Source organism: Mytilus edulis, chromosome 14, assembly GCF_963676685.1.
Source record: "Mytilus edulis chromosome 14, xbMytEdul2.2, whole genome shotgun sequence".
NCBI lineage: Eukaryota > Metazoa > Mollusca > Bivalvia > Mytilida > Mytilidae > Mytilus > Mytilus edulis.
This window is the reverse complement of record NC_092357.1, coordinates 38,684,876-38,711,777: the sequence shown is the minus strand read 5'-3', so window position 1 is coordinate 38,711,777 and position 26,902 is coordinate 38,684,876. Positions and strand designations below refer to the sequence as shown.

Here is a 26,902-nt window from a genome sequence, read left to right as displayed (position 1 = left end):
AGTAACGTAATATTTTTTACATTTTCATGTATGCAGTTCATGCATGTTCCTTTGCATTTGCATTTTTTGGTAAATTTGCTAAATATTCTAAAACAATTGACCTCCAACATTATGTTTACTTCCAATATCTTCAATTTCAGTGATCATAATTCAATTAATGTATTACTGATCGACATGCTTAACACAAGAGACTAACAGACTTAATTAGCGTGAATTTAAAAAAATTAAAATATAAAGTTTTTGTTTCAATTACAATTGAACTTTTTTAGATTAATTTGATAGTTAAGTTATGTTGATCTGCTTTATGCATTTTTAACTAATAAACTTGACCAACTTTTTAATATTAGTCAGACCGTACACGTACGGTCCGACCGTATGAGTATTTTGAAAAAGTACGCATACGGTCCAAATACTCATACGGTCTGGAACATATATACACATGGAAAAAAGTATTGCAACACCAAATTGAAATTGAAATTAAAAAAACACTTTTTATTTTTTTGTGATATAATTTGGTAAAATAGAACTACTTAAACATTATTCAAGTATCACCTGAGTTTAATCAATAAATATCGACTCGGTAAGTTTTTATCTGCACATGCAGCTACTGTACCCGTAAACAGCAAAACAGGTGTTTTCAACACTTTAAATAACCAAAATTTTAAAGTTATGTGATTGACACCTTGTAATGGGTCATCGACAACTCTTAACTGCAGCAAGATGACAGATTATCAGCATGAGTGAAGCAGGAGGTCGCTGTAATAACTGCACGTATTGTTGGTCATCACCATTCCACTAGAAGTCGTTTTGAGAATTAAAAATGGCACTAAACGATGTTAAAGACCTTCCGAAATAAAGAAGACCCTCTATACCATTTGCTAGGGAAAATCAAGCATAAAAAAGGTTGGTCAGAAGGAAACCCCTTGCATACAATACAATCCAAAAAAGAGAGTGTTTGGCATACAGGGACCTTTTAACAAGAACTGTTCGAGATTGACTCATCGCTACTGGTTATCGTGCGATAAGACCATTTCGGAGACCTTTGTTCACGAACAGACACACAGTTTTCCGTATCCAATGTAGTGCAGAGCTCGCTAAAATTGAAAATTAGCATCATGGAGGAAGATTCATTGTTCCAATGGAATTCGGGTCATCTTCCGTGGACGGATCGTAGCCCAGATTTGAACCATATCGAGCATATATGGGACACTTTTGGGCGGGAGGTGCGCGAAAGGACACCCCAGTTCAAACACATCATGAAATAAACAATGCCCTTCATCAGAAATGGTTGCTGCTACCTTAGCAACAAATTAGTCGATTTTTGGCAGGAATCAGAAGACGTTAAGATGCGGTTATCCGTTTGAATGGAGGCTGCGCACAAAGTACTAATTCTTTGGCGTATAACGATCAACCATGATGTGAACAGTCATGTGAAGATTAATTTTGAAATGTCTGACATTGTAAAGTTCGACTACAGTCAAAGTTATAAAATGCATTTTTTTGTACAAAAAACGCTTCATTTTGTTATTAAAATTGTGGTTATATAAATCATTTTTTTTTAAACATTTTTTGTTCGTTTCAATGCCAATGATATCATAAACTATGTTTCAATAATATTATACAAATATCTTATTATATATCATCCAAAAAAAGAGGCTGATTTTTCAATTTTTTAAAAATCAAGGTGTTGCAATACTTTTTTCCATGTGTATGTGCACGATAAACTTTCATTTTTTTTTATTGGAAGAAAATGGAAAAGGGAGGTGGTAGGTTAAAATATATTTAAAATAAACAGACTTGATCCTTTATTTGTTGAAAAAAAATCCCATGCCATCCCTCCATCCCTCCTTTAAAAAATCGCAAAAATAGCACGTTTGCTGCCAAAAGTTTGAATTCAATATATATATATATTCAACTTATGTATGAATGCAATACATATAAATGTATCAAAAGAATTATTTTTTTCTATTTCAGTAGTGAATAAAATGTTAATGTGAATGAAAAAATGGATTTTGTATTGTTATTAAGAATATATGTATAGGCATATATTTTGAATTAAAACAAATTTCGTGATACAAATATATTTTCATACGCTTAAAACACATGTCTTATGTCTATCTCTAGATTCGCCTTCCGTGACAAGCTAACACTACGACTATTGAAGTTATATTTTATATAGCGGATGTGGTCGAGTGGTCTTAATCGCTGGACATGCTGAGGCTAAGCGATTGGTGCTGTAGTTTATCAAATGTGTCAGTTCGAATTCCGCTGACGGACGGACAAAAAAAAAAATTGTCAGCAGAAAAATCTGAGTCTAAGACAGTTGGATGTAATTTTCAGACTTATGTATACATTTCCTGTCTTTTTTTTTTATTGAAATATAAACGTCGGTATTATCAGCATTTCTATACTTTATAAATTGTCCAGAATACTATTCATAAAATTGAGAATGAGAATGGGGAACGATGTGTAAGAGAAAAAAGACAAAAGATCAGAAAACAGCCGAAGGCCTCCAATGAGTCTTTAATGCAGCGAAAAAATCCAACATCCAGAGGCGTGCTACAGCCGGCCCCTAAACAAAAATATGACGTACTAGTTCAGTTATACTAAACTCCGATATATATAAAAGATACTAAAATTTAAAATCATACCAGACTTACAAAGACCAGAGTCGAAAACTGAATAAAGTACAAATGATAAAACTAGTACTGTTCGGCTAAGATGTCGAACGCTATCTACGCCAAGTACCCGACAAAAAACTACAAAAAACTACAAAACCAGAGGACAAAAACACAGGGTATATCAGGGTAGGGCCTGACGTCAGACTATATATAGAAAATAAAACATTAATGGAGCGACCATTTAGCTTCTAAATGGGTATCATTCAAACATTTTTTTTTTTTTTTTTAATTAGCATAATTGTATAGTATATGTTTCATTCGGAAAATCAGAAACCAGAACATTATTTTGTCATCTGCTTGACCACAATATTTCTCATCAAATTGAGGTTCAAATATTTTTTTAGGAAAAAACATAACCCTTCTTTTGAAGTTAAATGACCAATCTCTTAGTGTACAGAAGGTAATTGACTTGAAGTGTTTGAAAAAAACATAGCTATTGATGCTATATATAGTGTAAATATTAATAAAAAAAATCTGGAAATATGTCAGTGTAACAAATATACAAATCCAATTTAAATTTAAAGTGCCCGTGAACTGACACTAATAATGCACGAGTGATTCTATTCGTGAAAAGTGTCCTTGCAACAACGAAAAAAATGCCCGTCTAACAACTAAAAATTGTGTCTGTGTATCATCTAAAAAGAGTCCGTGTAACATCGATTATCTTCTTATAGATTTATAGAGATATGATTGGTTAAAGGACTACATGTGGTGACTGTGTATATTTAATATAAGGTGTCCTAAAAAATATAGGGATAGCAACCATACATGGTTAGTTACTATATAGGGTTAGTAAGGAGTTACTTCCCTTTTCAAAACAAAAATGATGCCACAACCTTTCATAAAAACAGCACCGTGTTAATGAAAGGATTCAACAAACGAAGAAATTGATGATGAAAGGTTAAAAAAAAGTTTATAAAACATAATTAAAGCTAACAAGTTGTTATTGTTGGCTTCGCTCTGATCCCATATGGAATTTACTCGGATCCCATATATATCGTATTAGGCCACTAACACACCATGTAACTAATATTACTATATTGTTTTTCTATAACTTTGCTGGGGACAAAGTCGTACAAAATCTAATTGCTAAAATAGAGAATACAAATCCGATTGAAAGACATTTACTAGGTTTGGATTGTCAACGAACTTTAATTATTAACGTCTCAGTAATATCTTCCAATCACGTAGTAAGAAGCATTCAACCCGCAGACTGTCCACACTAAGAAACATGGATAGTAAAATTGGGCATTTTCTCTGTGTCGTTTCAATCACTCGAAACTAGGCGAGACAGAAGTGATAGATATGTATTATAAATATAGAAAATTGAATATTTTAATCAACAACAAAAAATTTAAAAAATCTGTATCATTGACATTTACCCAAGCGCCTGTGGTTGAATGGTCTGAATTTAAATATCTACTAGAACACACCCGCGAAATCGCGTGCACACACAGCTTGTGAACTGTTGTAAAATGATTTTGTGTAAAAGATATTATGTATGGAGAATTTCATAAAAAGTATCAAAACCCCTCTCCCTTTTTCCAAAGTCCGACATTTGTTTTCTTTCTGTTAAATTCAATTATTTTCATGTTTCTGGCCTCAGACCACAAGTATTCTTCTCTTTTGCTACACTGCTTCTTTTGGTAAAAGTCAAATCAAATTAAAAAATTGCACCGTTTCAAACATCAAACAAATGTAATTGCTTATATGTAGACCATTATAAGTCTAATAAAATATGCTTCAAGGACAATCCATCAGTGCTTTTTCTTCAGAGAGCCTTACTAACATGCAAAAGTTAGGATATGAATCTTGTATAAATGACTAAGACCGACTAAGGCTAATTTGAGGGGTGGTCGGTGGGGTCCTGATCCCGAAATCCCGAGATGCAGAATTTAAAGAAATTCATGTCCCGAAATCCCGAAATCGAAAAATATATTCCCGAATCCCGTAAGGATCAATCCCCAAATCCCGAGCTTCAAAGCACCCGATCCCGACGCCCCGAAAACGGTCCTGCCTCCCTCTAATCTCTACCTTACTTTCATTTTTGCCAAATCACTATTTTCACGTTCAACAATAAATTGTTATGCCCCATCTAGTCTGTGTATGCGTGCGTTCGTTCGTTCGGTCGTCCGTCTGTCCCGCATCAGGTTAAGGTTTTTGGTCTAGGTAGTTTTAGATGAAGTTGAGGATGTTTTACTTATTTTAATATATATGCAAGTGGTATGACCCCTTAAATAGTAAACATTTCAAAGAAAATAGTAGACAGAATCAGGGACTTTCTATACTAACATAGAAAGTCCCTGACAAAATACAGAGAGTCTCTATATATTAAAGTAGTATACTCGTAGTTTACATGTAGATAAACGCGAACAATAGTTGTCCTCTCTAAGGAGGTATAATAGTTGTGGTTCTTGCGATCTTTACACCATGAAATGAAACGTGAAAAATAATTGTCCTCTCTAAGGAGGTATAATAGTTGTTATTTTTGCTATTTAAACACCATGATATGGAGAATGCTCTGAGTTATATATTTTTGTTGCAAAAAAACCAGTTTGTTACTAGTTTTTGGAGAAAAAAAATTAAAAAAACCCATAGCCATCCCCTCCCTACAAAATAAAATAGTTGCTGTCTAATTCATTTGGTAAGGTCTTCCCGGATCGACTTGACGGACACAGAAATATTCGCCACTGGTCTTTACTCAAACAACGATTCACGCATAAATGCATAACTAAAAAAAAGTGTGAGGTAAATGATATGTTTTATCATCTCTATGACCAGATTATTTCTTATCCAATTAGGGATTGGAATATCTCCATCCCCCTTTTTGAAGTCAAATGGTCGTTCCCTTACCACTAGAACAGTTGTCCGAAAACTTTGCATTCGGTTCTACGTAATGAACATTTAAATGACATATAGTTTACAAGTGTGAACAAATCTTATGTACAGGTAATTAAACAAGGTGTAAAAATGCGAACAAATTAAATGTGAAACCAGTGTACATTACAGTGAACTAATTATAAACATTTTTACTGTACACGGCGTTTGGTGTGAACACGGCCTCATTCAATTTAAAATCCATTTACAAAAGGAGCAGTATTGCTAGACCATTATGGGTGCCATTTTGCACAATAAAGACGATTTAAGGTTTTCCTGACACATTTCTTTTCTGGTGTACAAAAATGTATACATGTACAATGTATACTAATTCTTCTATTATAGAAGAATTTGAGAACATTAATGAAGGTCTTCGACATTTAAAAAAAAATACTCAGTAAATCATACATTATACTAGTATCATGTGTTCATTGTACTTGTAAAAAATTGTTAAAACGTGTGGAAATATTGATTTGTTTAGTTAGTTCGATTACTAGAATAAAATATTGTCAGCGTTTCATATAAACCTTCTTATTTTGTATAGGTATTGATGAGGAATGGCAACGTCCACATTAATCATCTGTAGCTTGTGTCAGGAAGACAACGAAACCAGTACAGCTGTCACGTGGTGCGCAGAGTGTGAGGTATTTCTATGTTCTGAATGTCAGAAATATCATGGCCGATCCAAGATGTCAAAAAATCACCAGGTCATGTCTATACACGACTACCAAAACTTACCTGAATCCATGCTGAATATTAAGAACAATTGTGAAGATCACGACTTGAAGTATGAGCTCTTTTGCGGTTTTCATGATTGTGCCTGTTGCACGAAGTGTATAAAAGACAAACATGACAACTGTAAAGGTCTTGTTTCGCTGGGTGAAGTTGTAGGGAATATAAAATCGTCTGCGTTTGTGTCCCAAGTCAAAACGGATCTTATCAATCTTCACGAAAATCTAAAGACAATCAAATTATTTTTCTCGGAAAACCTTAGTGCTCTGGAAAAGCAGAAATTAGAAGCGATAAGTCGAGTTCACACCATGCGTCAGTCAATTAATAACCACTTAGACAAACTTGAAGAAAGTTTGCTCGACGATATAAGGTCAGAATTCACAAATTTACAAGAGACAATTGGGAATATAAAGAGTGAAATTGATAGCAAAACTGATAAGATTGAAGAAAAACAAAAAGATTTTTCTAAAATGGTTGAATTTTCAACTGATCTTCAAACATATTTCGGTTTACATGAAGTAGAAAAAGTTATAAAGCAAGAAGAACAGTTTATAAATAAATTGAAATCTGCAGACAAGCTTCGTGAGAAGAAAATGAAGGTCGACTGCTTTGATCTAGACTCAGCTGTAAGATGTACAAAAGAGTTTGCAAAATTGTCGATTTACTTATCACCTGAAAATTTGCAACTTCAAACAAAAAAGGAAAGTCAACTTCAGTCTTATTTTAAAAACCCGGTTCTTAGCATAGTCAAACCATTAATAAAGCAAAGATTCAAAATACCGAAATACCCAGTGCACATATCTGGGTGTCAGATATTACCAAACAGTGATATTGTGTTCGTAGACCAAGAAAAAAACTCTTTTACTATTCAACAATGCTGGTGTATTTGTCAAAGAAATAATGACTTTCATTAATACGCCATCTGATATATGTTATGTCAGATAGAGAGAAGTTGCTGTCACACTCCTCGACAGGCAGACAGTTTTCATTATTGATGTAGAAAGAAACAAGGTAGTAAGACGAACAGATGTAGATGGCAGGTGCTGTGGAATTTGCACCTATGAACAAATGATGATGTATGTTATAGTTGATGCGAATTCTGTTTTTACGTTAGATTTTGACCTTAATATAGAAAAATTAATTCCAATAGTTACAAAAAGTTTGAGTCGTATTGCTGTATTCGGGGACCGTTTGTATTGTACCCACTCGATTGACAATAGTGTAGTCTGTTACAGCAAAGAAGGAGAGAAGTTGTGGTCTTTTAATGACGAGATTCGTTTTCCATTCGGTATTGATATAGATAGAAATGGGTATGTGTATGTTGCTTGCAATGACAGCAACAGCATTATATCGTTGTCCCAAGATGGAACAATCAAAGAAGTTATAATATCCGAGGACAGTGGTGTTAACAAGCCGTTAGCTTTAACCATTGACAGAGAATTGTCCGTTCTTATGTTCAGCAATGAGAACGGCGACTCCTTTTTCCTTTCAATATAGGAAAAATACTGAATTTGACTTAAATATTAAATATATGTAACAACTGAATAATTACATTAAAGACAAATAGTGTTTCCCTTTTATATAATAACTATTTTATCAGAATTGCTGTTTTAGAAAACTGATAAAAAGAACATATAAATGTGGTTCTTTAAAAGTGTGCGCATTTTTGAGGTTATTTCTAATAGACAAATGAAACATTATTCAAAAGCGATACAGCTGATAGCTTACACGGTCATGTTTTTTTCAGACTGTTAATGACGTCTTTACACTTGGATATTGGAAGTGTACTGATTGATATTTTAGTGTTAGAAAATGATTTTTTTCCATTATTGCTTTGAACTACATTGTAGCTGCCAGTAACTGCGAGTACACTCAGATCTGTATTTATAGTGTCTTTATTTTTTTGAAATGTATAAGTACTTAGCAATGTCTGATCTGTGTTGTTTTTTTATTTATTTCTATTTGTATTTATCTGATGAGTTCAATTCAACTGATGTTTTTAAGTTCGTTTTTATGTTTTACTGTTGTACCACTGTTCCAGGTTAGCGGAAGGGTTGAGCGCGCACAAATATGTCCAACCCTGCTACATTTTTAATGTGTCTGTCACAAGACCGGATCCTTTATAGAAAAAAAGAAAATGTGGTATGATTGCCAATGAGACAACTCACCACGAGAGACCAATTGACACAGAAATTAACAGCTATGTGTCAGACACCCATTATTTTAGTTTTAGTTCAGTAGTTGTATTTTGTAATTTTTTTCTTATAATAAGGTTGTTGGTTTTCACAATTGAATCGTTTCGTATATTTATGTCGGGGCCTGTTTTAGCCGTCCATGTGGATATGGTATTGGTTTATTCTATTTGTCTAAGGCATTACTGTTGCCTATAACTACTTATATTATATATGGTGTAGCATTCTACTATTTTCATTGGATATTACGACCACGTGTCTCAAAGGTTATTTTACGTATCTGTAGCCTTGTTTCTATTTTTACGTATATTGACGCTATGTTTCTTTGTATATGTATATTGGTGGTCAATATAAGAAAATTTAGCTAAATTTAGAATTATGACGTCATGAAGTCACTAATAAAACCATTGAGGAAGCGCCGCAGCAGACAAAAAGAAAAGTTTTTCACTGGATATTTCAAGAATTTTATGTTAAATGCAGATGCTAAGAATACAAGAAAGCTAATGCAACAAGCTTTGAAGTTGATAAATAAAACGTTTTTTTCAATAACATGAAATCTTGCAAAATATAATTTAAAAATAAACTGAAAGAACACTGAACGTCATTTTCCTAATACATTATTTACATATGTAATATAGAAATTAAGGACTATTACTAGTCAATACATTATATATGGACCTTTTAGATTATATTGACACTCGGACTTCGTCCTCGGTTAATATAATCTGAACAGGTCCATATACAACGTTTTGACCTCGTTCAAAGCCTATAATTGATAAATATCAACTTCATTTGCACTTTGGTTGATAGTAGATCAGTAAAGACATTAAGTGTGTTCTAATTTTGTGCTGTTTAACTACTTTCCAAATATGAGGAACAGTTAGCACGCACAATATATTTAAGCCCGTTACATTCTTTTTGTGGCGATCCCAGGTCAGGAGCCTGTAATACAGTTGTTGATGTTGTTTTCTGTCATAGGCTGTTTTTCGTTTATCATTTTAATACAAAGCGCTGGTTTTACTCGATTTATATCTTTAACATTTATTATGTCGACCGGTCTGTTAAATCCGAGTAATCTGTATGGGTTTTGCTCAAGGATGAAGGGCATTTTGTGATCTTGTTATTTTCGTCTACTGCATTTGATAGATAGTTGTCATTTTGGCAAACACTGCACATCTTTTTTACAACACAAAAATGTTAGCTTTGAAACTTTTATAAATTATATCTATAGATTAATTTATTATTTTAAAAGATTTTTTGTCTAATTTTGGTAAACAAAAGTTGAAAGTTTTTCCAATAAAACGACTCCGTATTCATCCTAGACAGTTGTTGTATTATTCTATATAAAACGTTAGTCCAACACAGAAGATATTTAATACTCGAATAGTGTCTGCATTTTTATTCTTTATGAATCATACCGACTCATTTGTTTTGTTGCAAGTACTGTATAGCGGGTTATTTTTCGCTAGTAAAAAAATTCGCGATTTCTCAGTACTAAATAGAGTGTACGAAATATTTTAGTGGTTATTATTTTGGCGGATTCAAAACTTTTATCAATACCTTTGGATATACACTTTTAATTTGGCGGAAATTATTTTGGCGATTTTGTTCTACAAAAATGTATCCGCGAAAAGTTACTCTCCGCGAAGAAAAACCCGCTATACGGTATTATTGGACTGCTTTATAACTGACATTAATACTCCACACATCACTCTTTTCGTATTATGTGAATTTCTATGATAACATTTAACGATTTATGATCATTTATAAGTCATTTTAATGTGTTTCGTTAGTTATTAATTTGCAACGCTTACTTTTGACTTGTAGATTAATGCTATGTGACTATATTGTTAAAACAATAAAAATCAAGTCCATGGCAAGTCAAATCACGAGTTAATTAATCTTTATTAGTTCCATGCAATCTATGTTGACACATAACCGCCTGACTGGTTGAATTCAACCTTAACCTCATATCATTGTAATTTGAACGCAAGAAATTGGCGGGAATTTGATATTCATATATTTCCAATCTGGTATCTTCGTGGCCTCGTCCTGTTGCAAACTGTTGGTGAAATGCTGTCACATGGTGATTGTTGATCAATACAGTTTTCGGGGTCGGATTGCCTCTTGATTTACCGGACAAACTGACTCAGATTCTGAGTCGTGCGTACTGATCACTGTCCAGTGAATGGACATTTACATCTAATGTCGCAGCATAGGTACACGTTACGCCTGAAAAGAAATTACAAATAGCACAGTCTTTTTGTATTCTCATAACCATTTTGTTTCCATAATAGTTAGTTTCCTCAATAGTGTGAAAATTGTGACAAATTATTTTTAGCGTGAATAACAAAAATACAACTACCGTCAGCCGGAATTGCATTATATCCGTTCGAAACATGCATGGTTTTCCACTCTTCTGATACTGGTTGCCTGTGCTAGTTAAGGTAACGATGCGATTTCCCGAAGACGGCGTAAACCAATGATGATCGAAATTAAGCTTAATTCTTTATTGTGAACGGTCATAGTTATGGAGTAGAACTAGTACATCACAAGTTAAAATTACATCTAGGGCATTGAAACGGAGGAAACATCTTCACATTTGGCACGATTTCTGATAAGAGGTTGCATGAAGGTGTAATCGTTGACATATCTTATATAAATAGTCCCTAGCCTACTTCTATTCTATAAACATAATAAAGTGTTATCTGACATTATGTAAGTCATATTTGTCAAATATTGCACTGACTTTAATTACAAGCATATTGTAACCGACACAGTTATTTGTTACTTTGAGAAGCCTTTTTTATTGCATTGAATTTATAAAGATTATCTAACCGGCCTTTTTTTAAAGTAAATTCTTTGTTACGCGGGTTATCAACCATGCAACATATATTTTTTGAATCATTCACCCTTGTTGTCTTATATCTGCCGGAGCCAATTAGACAAAGGACAGGGAACCAGTCTACTTCTGTATTACTTAACGTTTTTTGTATTAAATATTATACTGATTTTGGTTTTGACGTTGTCTATCCGTTATTCTTTCTTATTTTATTATGTTATGCTTGCTCTTCTCCATCTGCAGCTATTCAATTTAAGCTTTGTGCTTCCATCATTAAAAAAACCCTGATTAAGTTCCATTTTGATATTCTTTTCCATGAAAATTGTTATGCATATCTCTGTGTTTGACAAAGTTAATCATGTTGTACATAATTATCTTCAAATCGTTTTTAATTTTGTCGCATGCTGTGTATGTTTATATTGTTTGAGGTGTATTTCATTTTATTATGCTCCAGTCATCCAATAGTCTTATGGATAAAAAAGTATATATGTGTTCATAAAATGCTTGTAATTTGTGTTCTAAATTATATAGTTTGTAGTTTCATAGTTTATTAAAGAAAACTCAGCCGCAGAAGACTGCGTAACAGGAGCATATTATGCACAATATAAATCACAACATATTTCATAATACAAACAGAATACATTTTTAAATTATACATCTTCAGAGATAAATCTTTGTTTATTGCAGTTTTAAATCAGACAAGCATCTTTTCTACCTTTTGAATAAAAATTGACAGCTTACACAGCACATTATTATTACAATATTTAAGCATGCCCAGTACTTTTTTAACATTTGGATATTTTAAATAATAAGGAGGTATGAAGTTCTCCCTTAAATCTTTAACTTTATAATTGGTACATATACATATATAGTGGTACACATCCCCAAGACCAGCTTTACAAAGAGGACAAATTCTCTCATTTCGTGGTACATTTCTCCATCTTCCTGTTTCAATGGGAAACTTTGTATTACATACCCTTAATTTACATATATTTACTCTATGACCCGCCTTAATTTTAACAGATATGGTTCTAAGCAAAACTCTTCTTTAAAGTGTAAATAAAATTCCCCCCTTGATGAGTTATTTATATCAGAGAACCATTTTTGAATAAACTGGTCCTGGAGACGCTGCCTCACATTAGTTTTAATTTAATTATAATCAACTTGCTCCGGAACATTATATATTTCACAAAAGACACAGTCATTAAACACAGATTTTACATAGTTAAACCATTTGAAATTATAACCTTCATGCTCATGCATGTACCAAAGTAACTTTTACAGTTTACCCGATAATTTTTTATCGTTTGTTGCAAGCTTTTGCCAAAAACATACCATTTTTAACTTGATCTGCAGTTCAAGTGGAAATCTTCCAAGTTCTCCATACACCATAAAACTTGGCGTAGAGGATCGCACCCCCAAAATGCGCTTACAAAACTGTAAATGTAATTTTCAATATTATTTTTATTTTCAAACCCCCATATTTCCGAGGAATAGGTCAAAATAGGAACCACCAATGCATCAAATAATTTTAACTGTAAATCAATCGGGAGTGAGATATTTTGTATCTTCTTGTAAAGAGCATAAAGTGCTTTTTGAGCTTGGTCTACCATTTTTTTTTCGAGCTTGAAAGAAATTTCCGTTGTAATTAAACAACAGACCAAGATAAACATATGAATCTTTAATTTCAATAATTTCATTACATAGTTTAAAAGTAACATTCTTATTAAACTTTCTCTTTGAAAAAATTACAATCTTAGTTTTTGATACATTCACAGTGAGTTTCCACTCAAAACAATATTGCTCAAAAACATTCAGAGCCTTTTGCAACCCTCCTGCCGACTCCGCAAAAATAATAGTGTCGTCGGCGTACAGAAGAATAAATAACTTGATATACAAATCAAGATTCTCTGTAAATTTTTCGTTCATAAATGTTAGACCTTCCACAGAGTTTTCATCCAGATATTCTTCCAAGTCATTCAGGTATAAGGCAAAGAGAAAAGGTGACATTTTTTCTCCCTGTCTTACACCTACCTCACAATGGAAAAAATCTGTTTTTAGTTCTCCATTTTTAACACAAGACTTAATATCCGTATACATGCTCAATATAACTTTAAACATTTTCCCACTAATGTTATATTTTAATAATTTTTGCCATAGTCCCACCCTCCACGCTGTATCAAAAGCTTTAAAATCTACAAAAGCGCAAAATAATTTCTTTCCATGTTTCCCGAACTCAAATATAGTGAAATTAAAGCATGCATGATAAACATACTATCTTGGACAGAATACCCCTTACGAAAACCACCCTGGGCATCAGTTATAATCCCGATCTCGTCTGACAGAGCATTAAGTCTTGAATTAAGTATAGAGGTGAACACTTTTCCTAAATTCGATGTAAGACAAATAGCTCGGTAATTATCCAAATTATTTGGATCCCCCTTGTTTTTAAATAACGGTTTAATGATACCAGTAAGCCATGATTCGGGAACGATTCCAGAATCAAACACTAAATTGAATAACTTAGTGTAAATAGGCAGGAATTGATTCACCGTGCTTTTTATATATTCGTTGACAATCCCATCTTCCCCTGGGGCTTTGCTATTACATAATTTTTTAACAGCTGACAATAGTTCGTCCTCTGTAATTTCCTGATCTATAATTTCAATAAACCTCTGACTTTTTATACTATTAAATAAATCCTCAAAATCAATATCATCATCTGGAACATCGCTCTTATTTAATGACTTAAAATACTCATATAATTGATCAATAGTAATTTGGATATCTTTATCAGACCCCCCTCTATCCAATCTTTTCAAGATTTTCCAAAATTTACCAGAATCTTTTTTCGAAAGTTTACGCATGTCAGATTCTAGTGCATGTTGAAAACTCTCAAAACTTTTATTCATTTCGGCTCTGTAAACTTTCCCGCACTTTTTCATCTCATCTCGGTTCGCTTTATTTTTATTAAAACTGTAACGATTTTTCGCTTTACGGAAAACCTTTCGCTTACCTCTGCATTGTTTATTAAACCAAAGTTGGTTAGAAGAACCAGACAGATAGGATCTTCCCTTTGGTTTAAAAACACGACTAGCAGTGCTCTTAAAAATATCACATATTTTGTCAACGACTGTATTGATTCGTTCTTTTGGATCGCTACTGTCCTCCGACAGAAGCAGTGATATCTCGTCTATACGATGACACAGTCCAATAACTCAGTCGAAAAAAATTTGAATAAGATTTTTGTCACAATGATATATTTGTAAATAAATAGTTCAATTGTTTTATAATAATTAATGTCATTTGAGGTGACTTATATGTCCATTGGGCCGGATGTATCAAAATTTATCATATATTGTATGTTTATAATCTGTAAGTATTTAAACATGTCACTTTACTTTAAATGGATAATCATTATAAATGGAATAGTCATCGTATAGCAATTTAAATATCCCGCTTTATTTACTTGTGAAATTAATCAGGTGAATGACTGTCTATGAGGGAACCACTAATGACAGGACGATTGCCCGGATAGTGACAGGACGGTTGACCGGACGACATATATATAGTCATAACTTTTTTGTTATCCGATAGATTTGTTTAATATTTGTAAACCTGAAAGATATTAAACTATATTTTATGAATATAAAAAAAAAAGAGGAAAAATAATTATTTTTGAGCAAAAAAAGTTGACCGGACGGTATTCACACTCGCCAATATACGCTAAATATATATTCAACTGGTTGACGACAAGTGTTAATATCTCTTTTGTTTTACAATATTTGTCCATGAAACTCAGGAATCTGTGAGATTTATAAATATATTATACGAAAATATAAACTTGATTGCAAAAAAACGTGTTTTTCTCAAAAAAAAGTTGACCGGACGGTATTCACCCTCGCCGATATACGCTATATATATATTGAAATATGCACAAGTATTAAGCTTTTGTTACTTTTCAAACTATATGCAGTTTTCTTAAACTGTAAAGAACCAACTGGTCTTTTTCTACTGTTTAAAACAAACGGTAGAAAAAGACCAGTTGGTTCTTTACTGTTGTTCCTGGTAATCGGATTTTGTAAAAATGTTTTTTAAGAACATCATTACCAATGGTGACTGATTTTGTACCATTATTTATCCACAGATATTGGTCACATTTCCAATCATCTGCACCAGTTTGAAACAAGTAAACTTCGTTTGCCTTTGGCTTATAAGGGGGAACATTCGATGTACAAGATGTTTCAGGTTTAGTTAAAATATCTACTATTTCTGTTTGATGTAATACATCTGTATGCATATAGACAATAGACCCACTGTCCATTTTGATATTTTGTCTACTGGTAAGTTGTACTAATATGATGGCTATACAACTGTCTTTAAAAAGACATGCCTTTAAATAAAGCAATATATAGTAGCACTAATATCAATCTGTTTACTTTTGTATTTATAAATATATGTTTGACAACTGTCTTTAAAAAGACATGCTTTTGAATAAAGCAATATATATAGTAACACAACTATCAATCTATCTATATCAATAGTTCAATAATGAATATATATTGAAAATTGTCTTTAAAAAGACATGCAAAAAGCAAAATATAGTAGAAATATAATTTGTGTGATCTGAACTGGTTGAAAGTCAGAGCATATAAATGACTGAACAATTGAATAGTTATTATTAGGTGAGTTAAATGTTAATCTGAAATCCTGAACTTCATAAAATTTCTTCTTTAATTGGATACTAATTACCAACTGATTATAAGGTAATTCAATTAAATGTATTTGATATCTCAGGTGTGAAAACTTTAATGACATGTTATTTGGCTTGATTGGTGATTACAACAAGTGTCAAAATTAGATTAATTTGATTAAATATCATTACTTCTAATATGCATTGGTGAACTCGCTCACATAAACATTTTGGGCTCATTGTTTTTACTTTAAAGTTTATTTTTCTTGTAAAATATTTATCTAATCTCACAAATTATTTCATTTCATGGACAGATATATTATAAAAATGAAGAGATATTAAAACTTGTGTTGATCAGTTCAATATATTTAAATAATAATATCGGCGAATGTTAATTCCCTCAGATCAACTTTTTTTTTAAGAACAACATTTAACATATTTGATATAAGGTTTATATTTTCATATCAAGTACTTATTGATCTCTCAGATTTCATAAATTTGATAAAATAAAAGAGATATAAACACTTGGGTCTACCAACTTATATTAAGGCATATAGCTAACGTCCTGAGTTTCATGGACAAATATTGTAAAACAAAAGAGATATTAACACTTGTCGTCGACCATTTCAATATATATGTCGTGTACAAGTTGCGATATTGTACAGGTTATAACATGTACAAAAATATTGTACATGTTATAACTTGTATAATGCAAAAATACAAGTTATAACATGTACAAAAGTACCTCATACATGTTATAACCTGTACAAAATATTGCTTAAAAATGGTTTTAACTTGTACAAAATTAAAAATAAATCTTAATGAGGTAAAATATACATTTAAATTCACCAATGCATAAAGAACAACAATAAATAGGCCAGAACGAGTCTTTTTCTGTAGAGGACAATGATCAAAGTTTCAGAAATATATGTTTCATGACTTATGTTGGCAAATGTGTTTTCATGTAATTGTATGTTATATGCAGTCCATCATGGCTTAAATAAGTGTGAAACTATTTACTAAAAGCTTGCATTTCCTCAATGACAATTACATTAGATACGAGTAACTAAATTCTTTTAAAAAATTTAAGAACGATGCCTAATAATTTTGGGTAATACTCCACCCTCTCCTTTTATAGCATGCAAAGACTAAAACAATGTCTTATATGCTTACTCTGTCCCCTGGACATTAACTGTAACAAAAAAGGACAAAACACACTAACATGAAGGAATAATAAAAAAAAGTTATGAACATGTTATTGAGGTCAATATCATCTTATTTTTCGATTTTGTACAAGTTAAAATCATTTTTAAGCAATATTTTGTACAGGTTATAACATGTATGAGGTACTTTTGTACATGTTATAACTTGTATTTTTGCATTATACAAGTTATAACATGTACAATATTTTTGTACATGTTATAACCTGTACAAAATTGCAACTTGTACACGACATATATATAGCGTATATCGGCGAGGGTGAATACCGTCCGGTCAACTTTTTTTTTGAGAAAAACACGTTTTTTTGCAATCAAGTTTATATTTTCGTATAATATATTTATAAATCTCACAGATTCCTGAGTTTCATGGACAAATATTGTAAAACAAAAGAGATATTAACACTTGTCGTCAACCAGTTGAATATATATTTAGCGTATATTGGCGAGTGTGAATACCGTCCGGTCAACTTTTTTTGCTCAAAAATAAATATTTTTCCTCTTTCTTTTTTATATTCATAAAAAATAGTTTAATATCTTTCAGGTTTACAAATATTAAACAAATCTATCGGATAACAAAAAAGTTATGACTATATATATGTCGTCCGGTCAACCGTCCTGTCACTATCCGGGCAATCATGACGCGATACAAGTTCTAATAATAAACCTTTGAACCACTTCCTGTCAGAATCAATATCCAACATCGTGTAAGTTTGTAGATCTTTGTATACCATTAATTTGCAGAAATGTCACACAGGTCTAGGTTTGTTAACGTAGACATAACGGGACCCGCAAGAATGTTTTGTGGATGGAATAATTATTTTCACCTGTTGCAAGTCCGGCTTTTTTTTTAACTTTCACTTTTGTACACATCTATCTTGTTTATGTCCGGTCCTTATTGGTGTCAGACCACCAATTAAAATCCATATCTGTGCAACCAAATTTTGCAATTTTCACAGCTTTCTAAAACTTTTACCTTAATTTTATAGAAACCAGGTGTATTCTGAATTGTACATGTATCAGCTTTCTACATGCCAATTTTCACCATACCTTTAAAGCCTTCTAACAAAATAACTGACCTTCAAACAGAGGTACTCAAAAAATAACCCCTGGTTTTCTGGAAATCTTAAATTAGTATACTTTGGAGCGCACTAATCCTCAATTTTTAATTCAAACTCATAGACAAGTAAATTTTGGCTCAAAATGGTCTAGATATATTTCTCGAGAAATATATCTTTTATCAAAAGTTTCATTTCTGCAAATTTGTTGGTTAGTTTAAGTAAACAAGGACATCAAAAGCACTATTTTGTGTCAGAGTAGGGCTACTTTTACATTCGTTCTAAATTGGAGGAAGTTATTGGTGGTCAGTGACACCTAAAGAGCTAACAAAGTTGATCAGAAATCTTTTGTTTTTTTAAACATCGACATACTACATATATTTAATATATGTCAACGATTCAAACTAGGTTATTACTATTCTTAATCCTTAGTCAATTTGTAGTTAAAAACATCCTTTCTGAGCATAATGCGACTCATATTACAAATTTCTCAGCTCAATTTAAACTGACTGTAATGTAAGCTTTTGATAGAAAATACTTGAAAATCTCATTTTGGACTAGAGGAACATAAACTTTCATTATGAAAATAAGTTTTTGTTGATTTTTCCTTGTTTGTTCTATTGCTTTAAAGACTTTCCACAATTTTAACAATGAGTTTAATAAAAGATCCAAGGTATTGAAGCGTCAAGAAATATTGACCCCCCTTTTTTATACGCCCGGGACGGGACGTATTATGGTATACCGTTGTCCGTCCGTCTGTCCGTCCGTCTGTCCGTCCGTCGTCCACACTTCGGACAATAACTCAAAAACACCTTCATCAATTTCCATGAAACTTAAGTGAATTGTTTATATCTATTGATGTAAGCTCCCTTTCGTTTTTTTTTTAATTTCAGATTTTAAGTTTGGGATTTATGGGGCTTTATTCATAAAAAAAGGGGGAATTTTCAACACTTCGGACAATAACTCAAAAAGGCTTTCACCAATGTCCAAGAAACTTTGGTGAATTGTTTATATCTATTGACGTAAGCTCCCTTTCGTTTTTTTTAAATTTCAGATTTTAAGTTTTGGATTTATGGGGCTTTATTCATAAAAAAGGGGGGATTTTCAACACTTCGGACAATTACTCAAAAAGGCTTTCACCAATGTCCATGAAACTTTGGTGAATTGTTTATATCTGTTGATGTAAGCTCCCTTTCGTTTTTTTTTAATTTCAGATTTTAAGTTTTGGATTTATGGGGCTTTATTCATAAATAAAGGGGGATTTTTAACACTTCGGACAATTACTCAAAAAGGCTTTCACCAATGTCCATGAAACTTTGGTAAATTGTTTATATCTATTAATGTAAGCTCCCTTTCAATTTTTATAAATTTCAGATTTTACATTTCCGTGTTATGAATTTTTATGCTTAATAAAGGGGGGATTTTTCCAATTTTGGGACAATAACTAACACTTTCACAAAATTTTATGTATGGATGAAAAATTAAGAAAACAAACTTAGTTAAATTTGAGGTAGCCTTAATAGTGCCAATTTTTTTGTGCATTTTTATTTATTATTTGGGGGGGGGGGGGGGGGTATTTGACAGGGCTCACACTATTTCTAGTTGATCATATAAATTCATTTAAAGCATAAAAGACAAGTTAAAAGAGCAACGGGCGTATCATGCGCCTAAGCGCAGCCCTTTATTTACACCTGGTGTCAGTAAGGGGACTATTAACTGATCAAAAGTGCATTCATGGTCATTTAACTGTTTTATTTACTATCAGTCAATAAAATTTAAGGTATAAAACTTTCATTTGGGATAATAAATGAGATTTTTGTGAGTTTATGCAGTGTTTATATCAGGCTATGTTATCTGCCATATACATGGTATGCCGCAATGACATAAGGGGTAAAAATCAAATAATTTCATTACATCTTCATAACCACATTCTTTTTTGGGGTGGTAATCAACCTTTGTTTTAATGTTTAACACCACAGAAACAACTTACTGTGCATTTATAACAATTTATAACATTTTTTATATGAAAGCATATTGCAAGGGTGGGAAAAGCTAAAAATGGCACAAATTCAGGTTAAAGGCTCTAAATTTGCAATATGTGACTTTTTGCACCAAAAAAGATTAAAATGTGGCTACTATTGTTTCAAATGATCAGTTAAGACCAAAAAATTAATTGTTTTCTGAAACTGCATTTCTCTTAAAGGTGTTAGACCACCAATTAAAAATCCCTATCTGTTCAACCAAATTTTGCAATTTTCACAGCTTTCTAAATATTTTACCTTAAGTTTAACTTTATAGAAACCAGGTATATCCTTAATTGTACATGTATCAGCTTTCTTCATGCCAATTTTCACTATACCTTTAAAGCCTTTTAAGAAAAAAACTGACCTTCAAACAGAGTTACTCCAAAAATAACCCCTGGATTTCTGGAAATCTTAAATTAGTATACTATGGAGCGCATTAATCCTCAATTTTTAATTCAAACTCATAGACAAGTAATTTTGGCTCAAAATGGTCTAGATATATTTCTCTTTCATCAAAAGTTTCATTTCTGCAAATTTGTAGGTTAATTTAAGTAAACAAGGACATCAAAAGCACTATTTTGTGTCAGAGTAGGGCTACTTTTACATACGTTCCATATTGGAGAAGGTAATTGGTGGTCTGACACCTACTGAAATAAAGACCTTCCTGCAAACATTTGCCCAAGCTTGCAGCGTATTTGCAGCTAGCTTGCCTCAAAAATTTTCCATAAAAATAAGGAGTTTGCAGCATACTTGCTGCGTATATGCCGCAGACCTGCCGCAAACATTTTAAGTTTGCTGCTGGTCTCCTGCAAACACCAAATATGCCATATTTGGCATGTTTCCCGTAAACTTGCGGCGAACATTGCTGCTGACCTGCCGCAAACATGGCAGCATATATGCTTCAAACCTGCCATGCAAATTCGGTTTGCGGCAAGTCAGCTGCAAACACATGATATTCCTTATAAGAATGTATGTAAATTTATTTAAACTATTTACTGCAGGCCTGGCGCAAACAACCCTTTCAACATAGGATTTACTCCCACAAACAATTTCAAACAAAGCTGCAAACATATTCATATAAGCAACTGACAAGGTAAAAAAATATAAAACAATTGTATTGATCAACCTATATGTTTAACACAATTTTATTTACAAAAGATTTTGATATCCTATTAATCTTTTATACTGCAGCAAGAAAACTTGTTGTAACAGCTAGTGACAATTTGTAGAAAGCTAATCTTATGTTATTTAACCTCTTTTTCATAATCAAAATCTTTCCTACAGAAAATTAACAAAGTTACATTGGGCACAATTTTTGCGTACCCTATCTTCCCAATCAGAGGTTCATGAAAATGACTAATATACATGACATATAATACATATATATTCACAATGTGAAAAAAGACTGATAGCAGAGAACAATACCTAACTAGCCAATGATTTCAGATTTATCTTTCCAAGTATTGAGACAAGAACGATAATAACGTGACAAAAAAATAATATTTCTGATTGTTCTGTTAACTGGATATACCAATATAAAATGGAAGTTCTCAACACATTGCATGTATCAAACTATGAAGTAAATTGACAATGAATGTTGAAGTTCATAGTTTTTAGGTAAAGATTGCACTACCTTCTTTGATACACAAAATATAGTGCATTGATCATATGATCATTTCCAGAAATTTGTTAATGTAATATATGCTCAGATATTTTAGCAGATATTGGTCTTTCGTGCATGTCTTTTTAATATAGCATCAAACGATTTCTTAATATTATTCTAGTAAATCCAAAGATTGTTCATTCCAAAACTGAATAAGTATTGCATAGACATTAGAACCCAGATTCATTTTATCTGAATTTCCATCCTCATATAAAATTTCATATTGAAAATACAGATACTGATTGAGTAAATCAAAACTAAATATTTGGACTACTTCAGCACTTTATGCAAATAACATAATAGATAATTAGTAAAACAGTGTGGTGTGCAGCCTATAAGTTTTGTTCCTGCGAACATTTTTGTTTGCAGCAGGTCTGTCGCAACTTTGCAGCAGACCTGCTGCAAACAAAACCATTCTGTAAAGGGTCTTTATTTTGGTAGAATATCTATTTTCAGGCGATCTTGAGCAAAGTCCCCTACAACAACAATCGAAAATCTACTGGTTGTCCCTAAAACATAATAACTGTAAAGTAAAAGTTGGCCATAAATGTATAATGCAAGTCAAACGGAAATTGTAATGCATGTTTACATAACAATTACAAACAAAATGTACATCATAAAATATCTAACTAAACTAATTACTGATAAGTGTTATTGATTATAAAATCAAGTACAAACGGAGCATTTCATTGCTAGACCACTATGAGTGCTATTTTGCACGATAAAGACGATTGATACCCACTGACACATTTCTGATATAATCTTATATGTTGAGAACACCAATGAGGATCTTAATCTCGACATTTTTTTAAATTCACTCATTTACAAATCATAAACATGTACTTGTCTAGTAGATCAATTTTCGTATTTTCATTGCACTTCTAAAATAATTATTAAAAAGTGCGGAGACTATTTATTTCTCGAGATTAATTTGTATATAATAAAATATTGTCAGCATTACATATTGATTTCATATTTCTTATAGGTTTTGACGAGGAATGGCAACGTCCACAAGTTTCATCTGTAGCTTGTGTCAAGAAGACGATGAAACCAATACAGCAGTCACGTGGTGTCCAGAATGTGAGGTATTTCTATGTTCTGATTGTCAGAAACATCATGGCCGATCCAAGATGTCAAAACATCACCAGGTCATGTCTGTACATGACTATCAAAACTTGCCTAAATCCATGCTGAATATAAAGAACAATTGTGAAGACCACAACTTACGGTATGAGCTGTTTTGCTCTTTTCATGATTGTGCCTGTTGCATAAAGTGTATAAAAGACAAACATGACAATTGTAAGAGTCTTGTTCCGCTTGATGAAGTTGTAGGGAATATCAAATCGACTGCTTTTGTGTCCATTCTTGAAACGGATTTTGTCAATCTCATCGAAAATCTAAAGACTATCAAAATATTTTTCTCGGAAAACCTTAGTACACTTGAAAAGCAGAAAACAGAAGCGATTAGTCGAGTCCATATCATGCGTCAGTCAATTAATGACCACTTAGACAAACTTGAAGAAAGTTTGCTTAATGATATAAGATCAGAATTCACAAATTTGCAAGATACCATTGGGAATTTGAAAAGTGAAATTGATAACAAGACTGACCAGATTGAAGAAAAACGAAGAGATTTTTCTAAAATGGTCCAATTTTCAACAGATCTTCAAATATATTTCGGTTTACATGAAGTGGAAAAGGTTTTAAAGCAAGAAGAACAGTATATACAGGATTTGAAATCTGCAGACAATCTTCGTGAGAAGAATATGATTTTCGACTGCTTTGATCTAGAGTCAACTGTAAGAGGTACAACAGCGTTAGGAAAATTGTCGATTGACTTATCACCTGAACATTTACAACTGAAAGCAAAAGGGGAAAGTCAAGTTCATTCTCCTCGAAACACAGTTCTGAGCATGGTCAAACCAGTAATAAAGCAAAGATTCAAAATGCTGAAACACTCAGTGAGCATAACTGGATGTCAGATATTACCAAACTGCGATGTTGTGTTCGTAGACCAAGTAAACATGTCTATTTTAATGTTCAATAATTCTGGTGTATTTGTCAAAGAAATAATGACTTTCAAAAATATGCCATCTGATATCTGTTATGTCAGACAAAGAGAAGTTGCTGTTACACTCATCGACGACCGACAAATTTTCATTATTGATGTAGACAGAAACAAGATAATGAGAAGAAGAGTTGTAAATGGCAGGTGCTGTGGAATTTGCACCTATGAACAAATGATGTATGTTATAGTTCATCCAAATTCTGTTCTTGCGTTAGATTTTGACCTTAATATAAAACATTCAATTCCAATAGTTGAAAAAAGTTTGAGTCGTATTGCCGTATTCGGAGACCAACTTTATTGTACTGACACGAATGCCAATAGTGTATTCTGTTACAGCAAAGAAGGAGAGAAGTTGTGGTCTTTTAATGACGAGATTCGTTTTCCATTCGGAATTGATATAGATACAAATGGGTATGTGTATGTTGCTTGCAGTAGCAGCAACAGCATTATAACATTGTCCCAAACTGGAACAAAAATAAGAGTTATAAAGTCCAAAGACAGTGGTGTAAACATGCCATTAGCTATAAACATTGATAGAGAATTGTCTGTTCTTTTGTTCAGCAATAATTTGGGCGAATCTTGCCTTCTTTCAATATGAATTTAAGGATGTACTTATTAATAAACAAAATCGAGAATTAAAAATTGATACAGTAACTGTAAGTTGGAAAAGTATTAGGTTAGTATCAAAATAAGCTAAAATATAAATACGTTATGGCGCTCCTTTTATATTTTATAGGGCCATAATTATTTTATTTTTAGTAAAGTCATAAAAATACGGAACTCCGAGGAAAATTCAAATCAGAAAGTCCCTAATCAAATGGCAAAATTAAATGATAAAATACATCAAACGAATGGACCATAACTGTCATATTCCTGACTTGGTACAGATTTTTTTAAATGTAGAAAATGGTGGATTGAAACTAGTCTTATAACGCTTAACCTATCATGTGTATGACAGTTGCATCAATTTAAATTATATTGACAACGATGCGTGAACAAAATGTCAAAAATAGGAGTACAAAAATAACACGAACCCTAAAAAAAACCGTTCAAGTCCTTTCTGACATCGATCGCCAAGGGAAAATACATATTCTTCCAAGCGCTGTGCAGAGTCGGATCGGAAATTACAACTTAAAACCAAGTATTTGTTTTACTGTAGGGCAGTATTGCGGGCGGAAAAAACTTTTTTTCCAATTCAATAAAATTTAGGGTCGGAGATTTCTTAAAACACCAAATAAAAAATAATATGGTCTAGATTTTTATTGTTTTAATATAGCGGGAAAAGGTTGACTCAGACTTTTAACCTTACATTTGCATTGGTACAAAATGTACTATTTGGGTCTAAAATCGAAGGAAAAGAAATCTAACATCTGTCTAAATTTCGAGTAATACCATTTATGAGCTATTGAAGACTTAAAGAAAAAAATTAGGGATTATGTGGCATAATATTTAACCCTGTATCGTAGAAATAACCAAGAAGACGGAAAATCTGACACAAATTCCAAAACGATACATAGCTAACACTACGAGTCCTCTTCATGTCTTCATTAGTCACATATTAACACAATCAACGTCTACTGAATAAAATCACTGAATAACAGAAATATATGATCTGTCTATTAAGAAATAACACCAAAAATGTGGTGCACACTGACTAACCGACGTAATAGATTATATAAAAGTGTGGACCAAATTTGTTTAGGTTATTTCGAAGATACAATACATATTGCAGGCATTCCTTAAAATTTGATTATCAATTTCAGTTTTAAGGACTAAATCATGGAGAGAAAAAAAACGTTCATAACGCCATTTTCTCATGAAATTCAGTTAGTTAGAAGACTTGTTTCATTCAAAATTAAACAACTGATATAATGAATATGTTATTCAAAAGCATTTTCGGATATTCGAAGCAGCAAATAAATAATGATTGATTGCATGCTTATGAGTTCTTTCATTTCCTATTGATATTTTGTAAATTAGGATGTCGGCATATTGTGTTTTTGGTACATATATATCCGACACGAAAAACAATAAAATAAAAGCGTCCTTTTATCAATACATGTTTGTGTTCAAACGCTCATGCTGTATCTTCGTTTATGTTAATTGAAATAAGTTACAAACTAAGTGGTTATCAAAATTCATTCGTCGCAACTCAAACGATTCCCTGCCTTCGTCTAAGTAGTTAGAAGAAGAGTAGTGGATTCACCCGAGGATTGTCGATTGAATCAAAATCAAGAAGAAAAAAACAGGATTTCTATCACGATCAATGGAAAACAGACTAAATGACGTACATTCAGTTATGTTTTGTGGATATAACAAAATTCTTAAACCATCATAACATATGCATTCTCTTTTTTAAAAACTTAACCTATATGAAAATTCGAAATGATAGTACGACTAGCATCTCTGAATGGTAAAGGTAGTAGAAGATAGGAAGAGGTCAAACACTTAAAATATAACATCCAGCGGTGTGACATAACGCCTTAGAATTTAGACAAAAATTTTATGTAAACGTCGAATTTGATCAGATCATAAACCCGGGTGACAAGATTGTTGTTACTACAAAAAAAAACGTTTGTTCAATAGTTTCATTTGAGCATGTGCCCTCTAAATATGCTATACCGAATTTCAAAGGGAAAATACACCTCAACGTCATGCTCAAAACCGTATTACATTTTTTTTTCAGAATCTTACCTTGTATCTTGACTTGAAATCGAAGATTATCGTACTAAAGTAATCATTTCTATAATGCAATTACTCAACCTGCATTTCAATAATGAATGTTCACCGGCAAATTACAAAGTTTTGTCGAGCCTTCGACTATTTTCGAGCAGAAAGCTCGACATAAGAATAAC

At 32.3% G+C, this 26,902-nt stretch overlaps 2 protein-coding genes across 3 annotated transcripts in view; both read left to right on the top strand.

Annotated features, from left to right (window-relative positions):
* Positions 1-25,273, top strand: part of LOC139503469 (uncharacterized) — a 34,597-nt gene extending 9,324 nt beyond the window's left edge. The window contains exons 1-2 of one of the 2 annotated variants that reach the window (XM_071293248.1): positions 17,892-17,941; positions 22,965-25,272. In XM_071293248.1, the coding sequence (XP_071149349.1) occupies positions 22,978-24,645 (1,668 nt within the window). In that variant the 5' untranslated portion in view covers positions 17,892-17,941; positions 22,965-22,977 and the 3' untranslated portion in view covers positions 24,646-25,272. Of the gene's footprint in view, positions 1-17,891; positions 17,942-22,964 lie in introns of those variants that run through there. The other variant, XM_071293249.1, reaches the window with a different exon arrangement.
* LOC139504182 (uncharacterized) lies at positions 6,116-7,204 on the top strand. Its single transcript, XM_071294246.1, has one exon. It carries the CDS (start codon positions 6,116-6,118, stop codon positions 7,202-7,204), a length of 1,089 nt encoding a protein of 362 aa, XP_071150347.1.
* Positions 25,274-26,902: the final 1,629 nt, after the last annotated feature.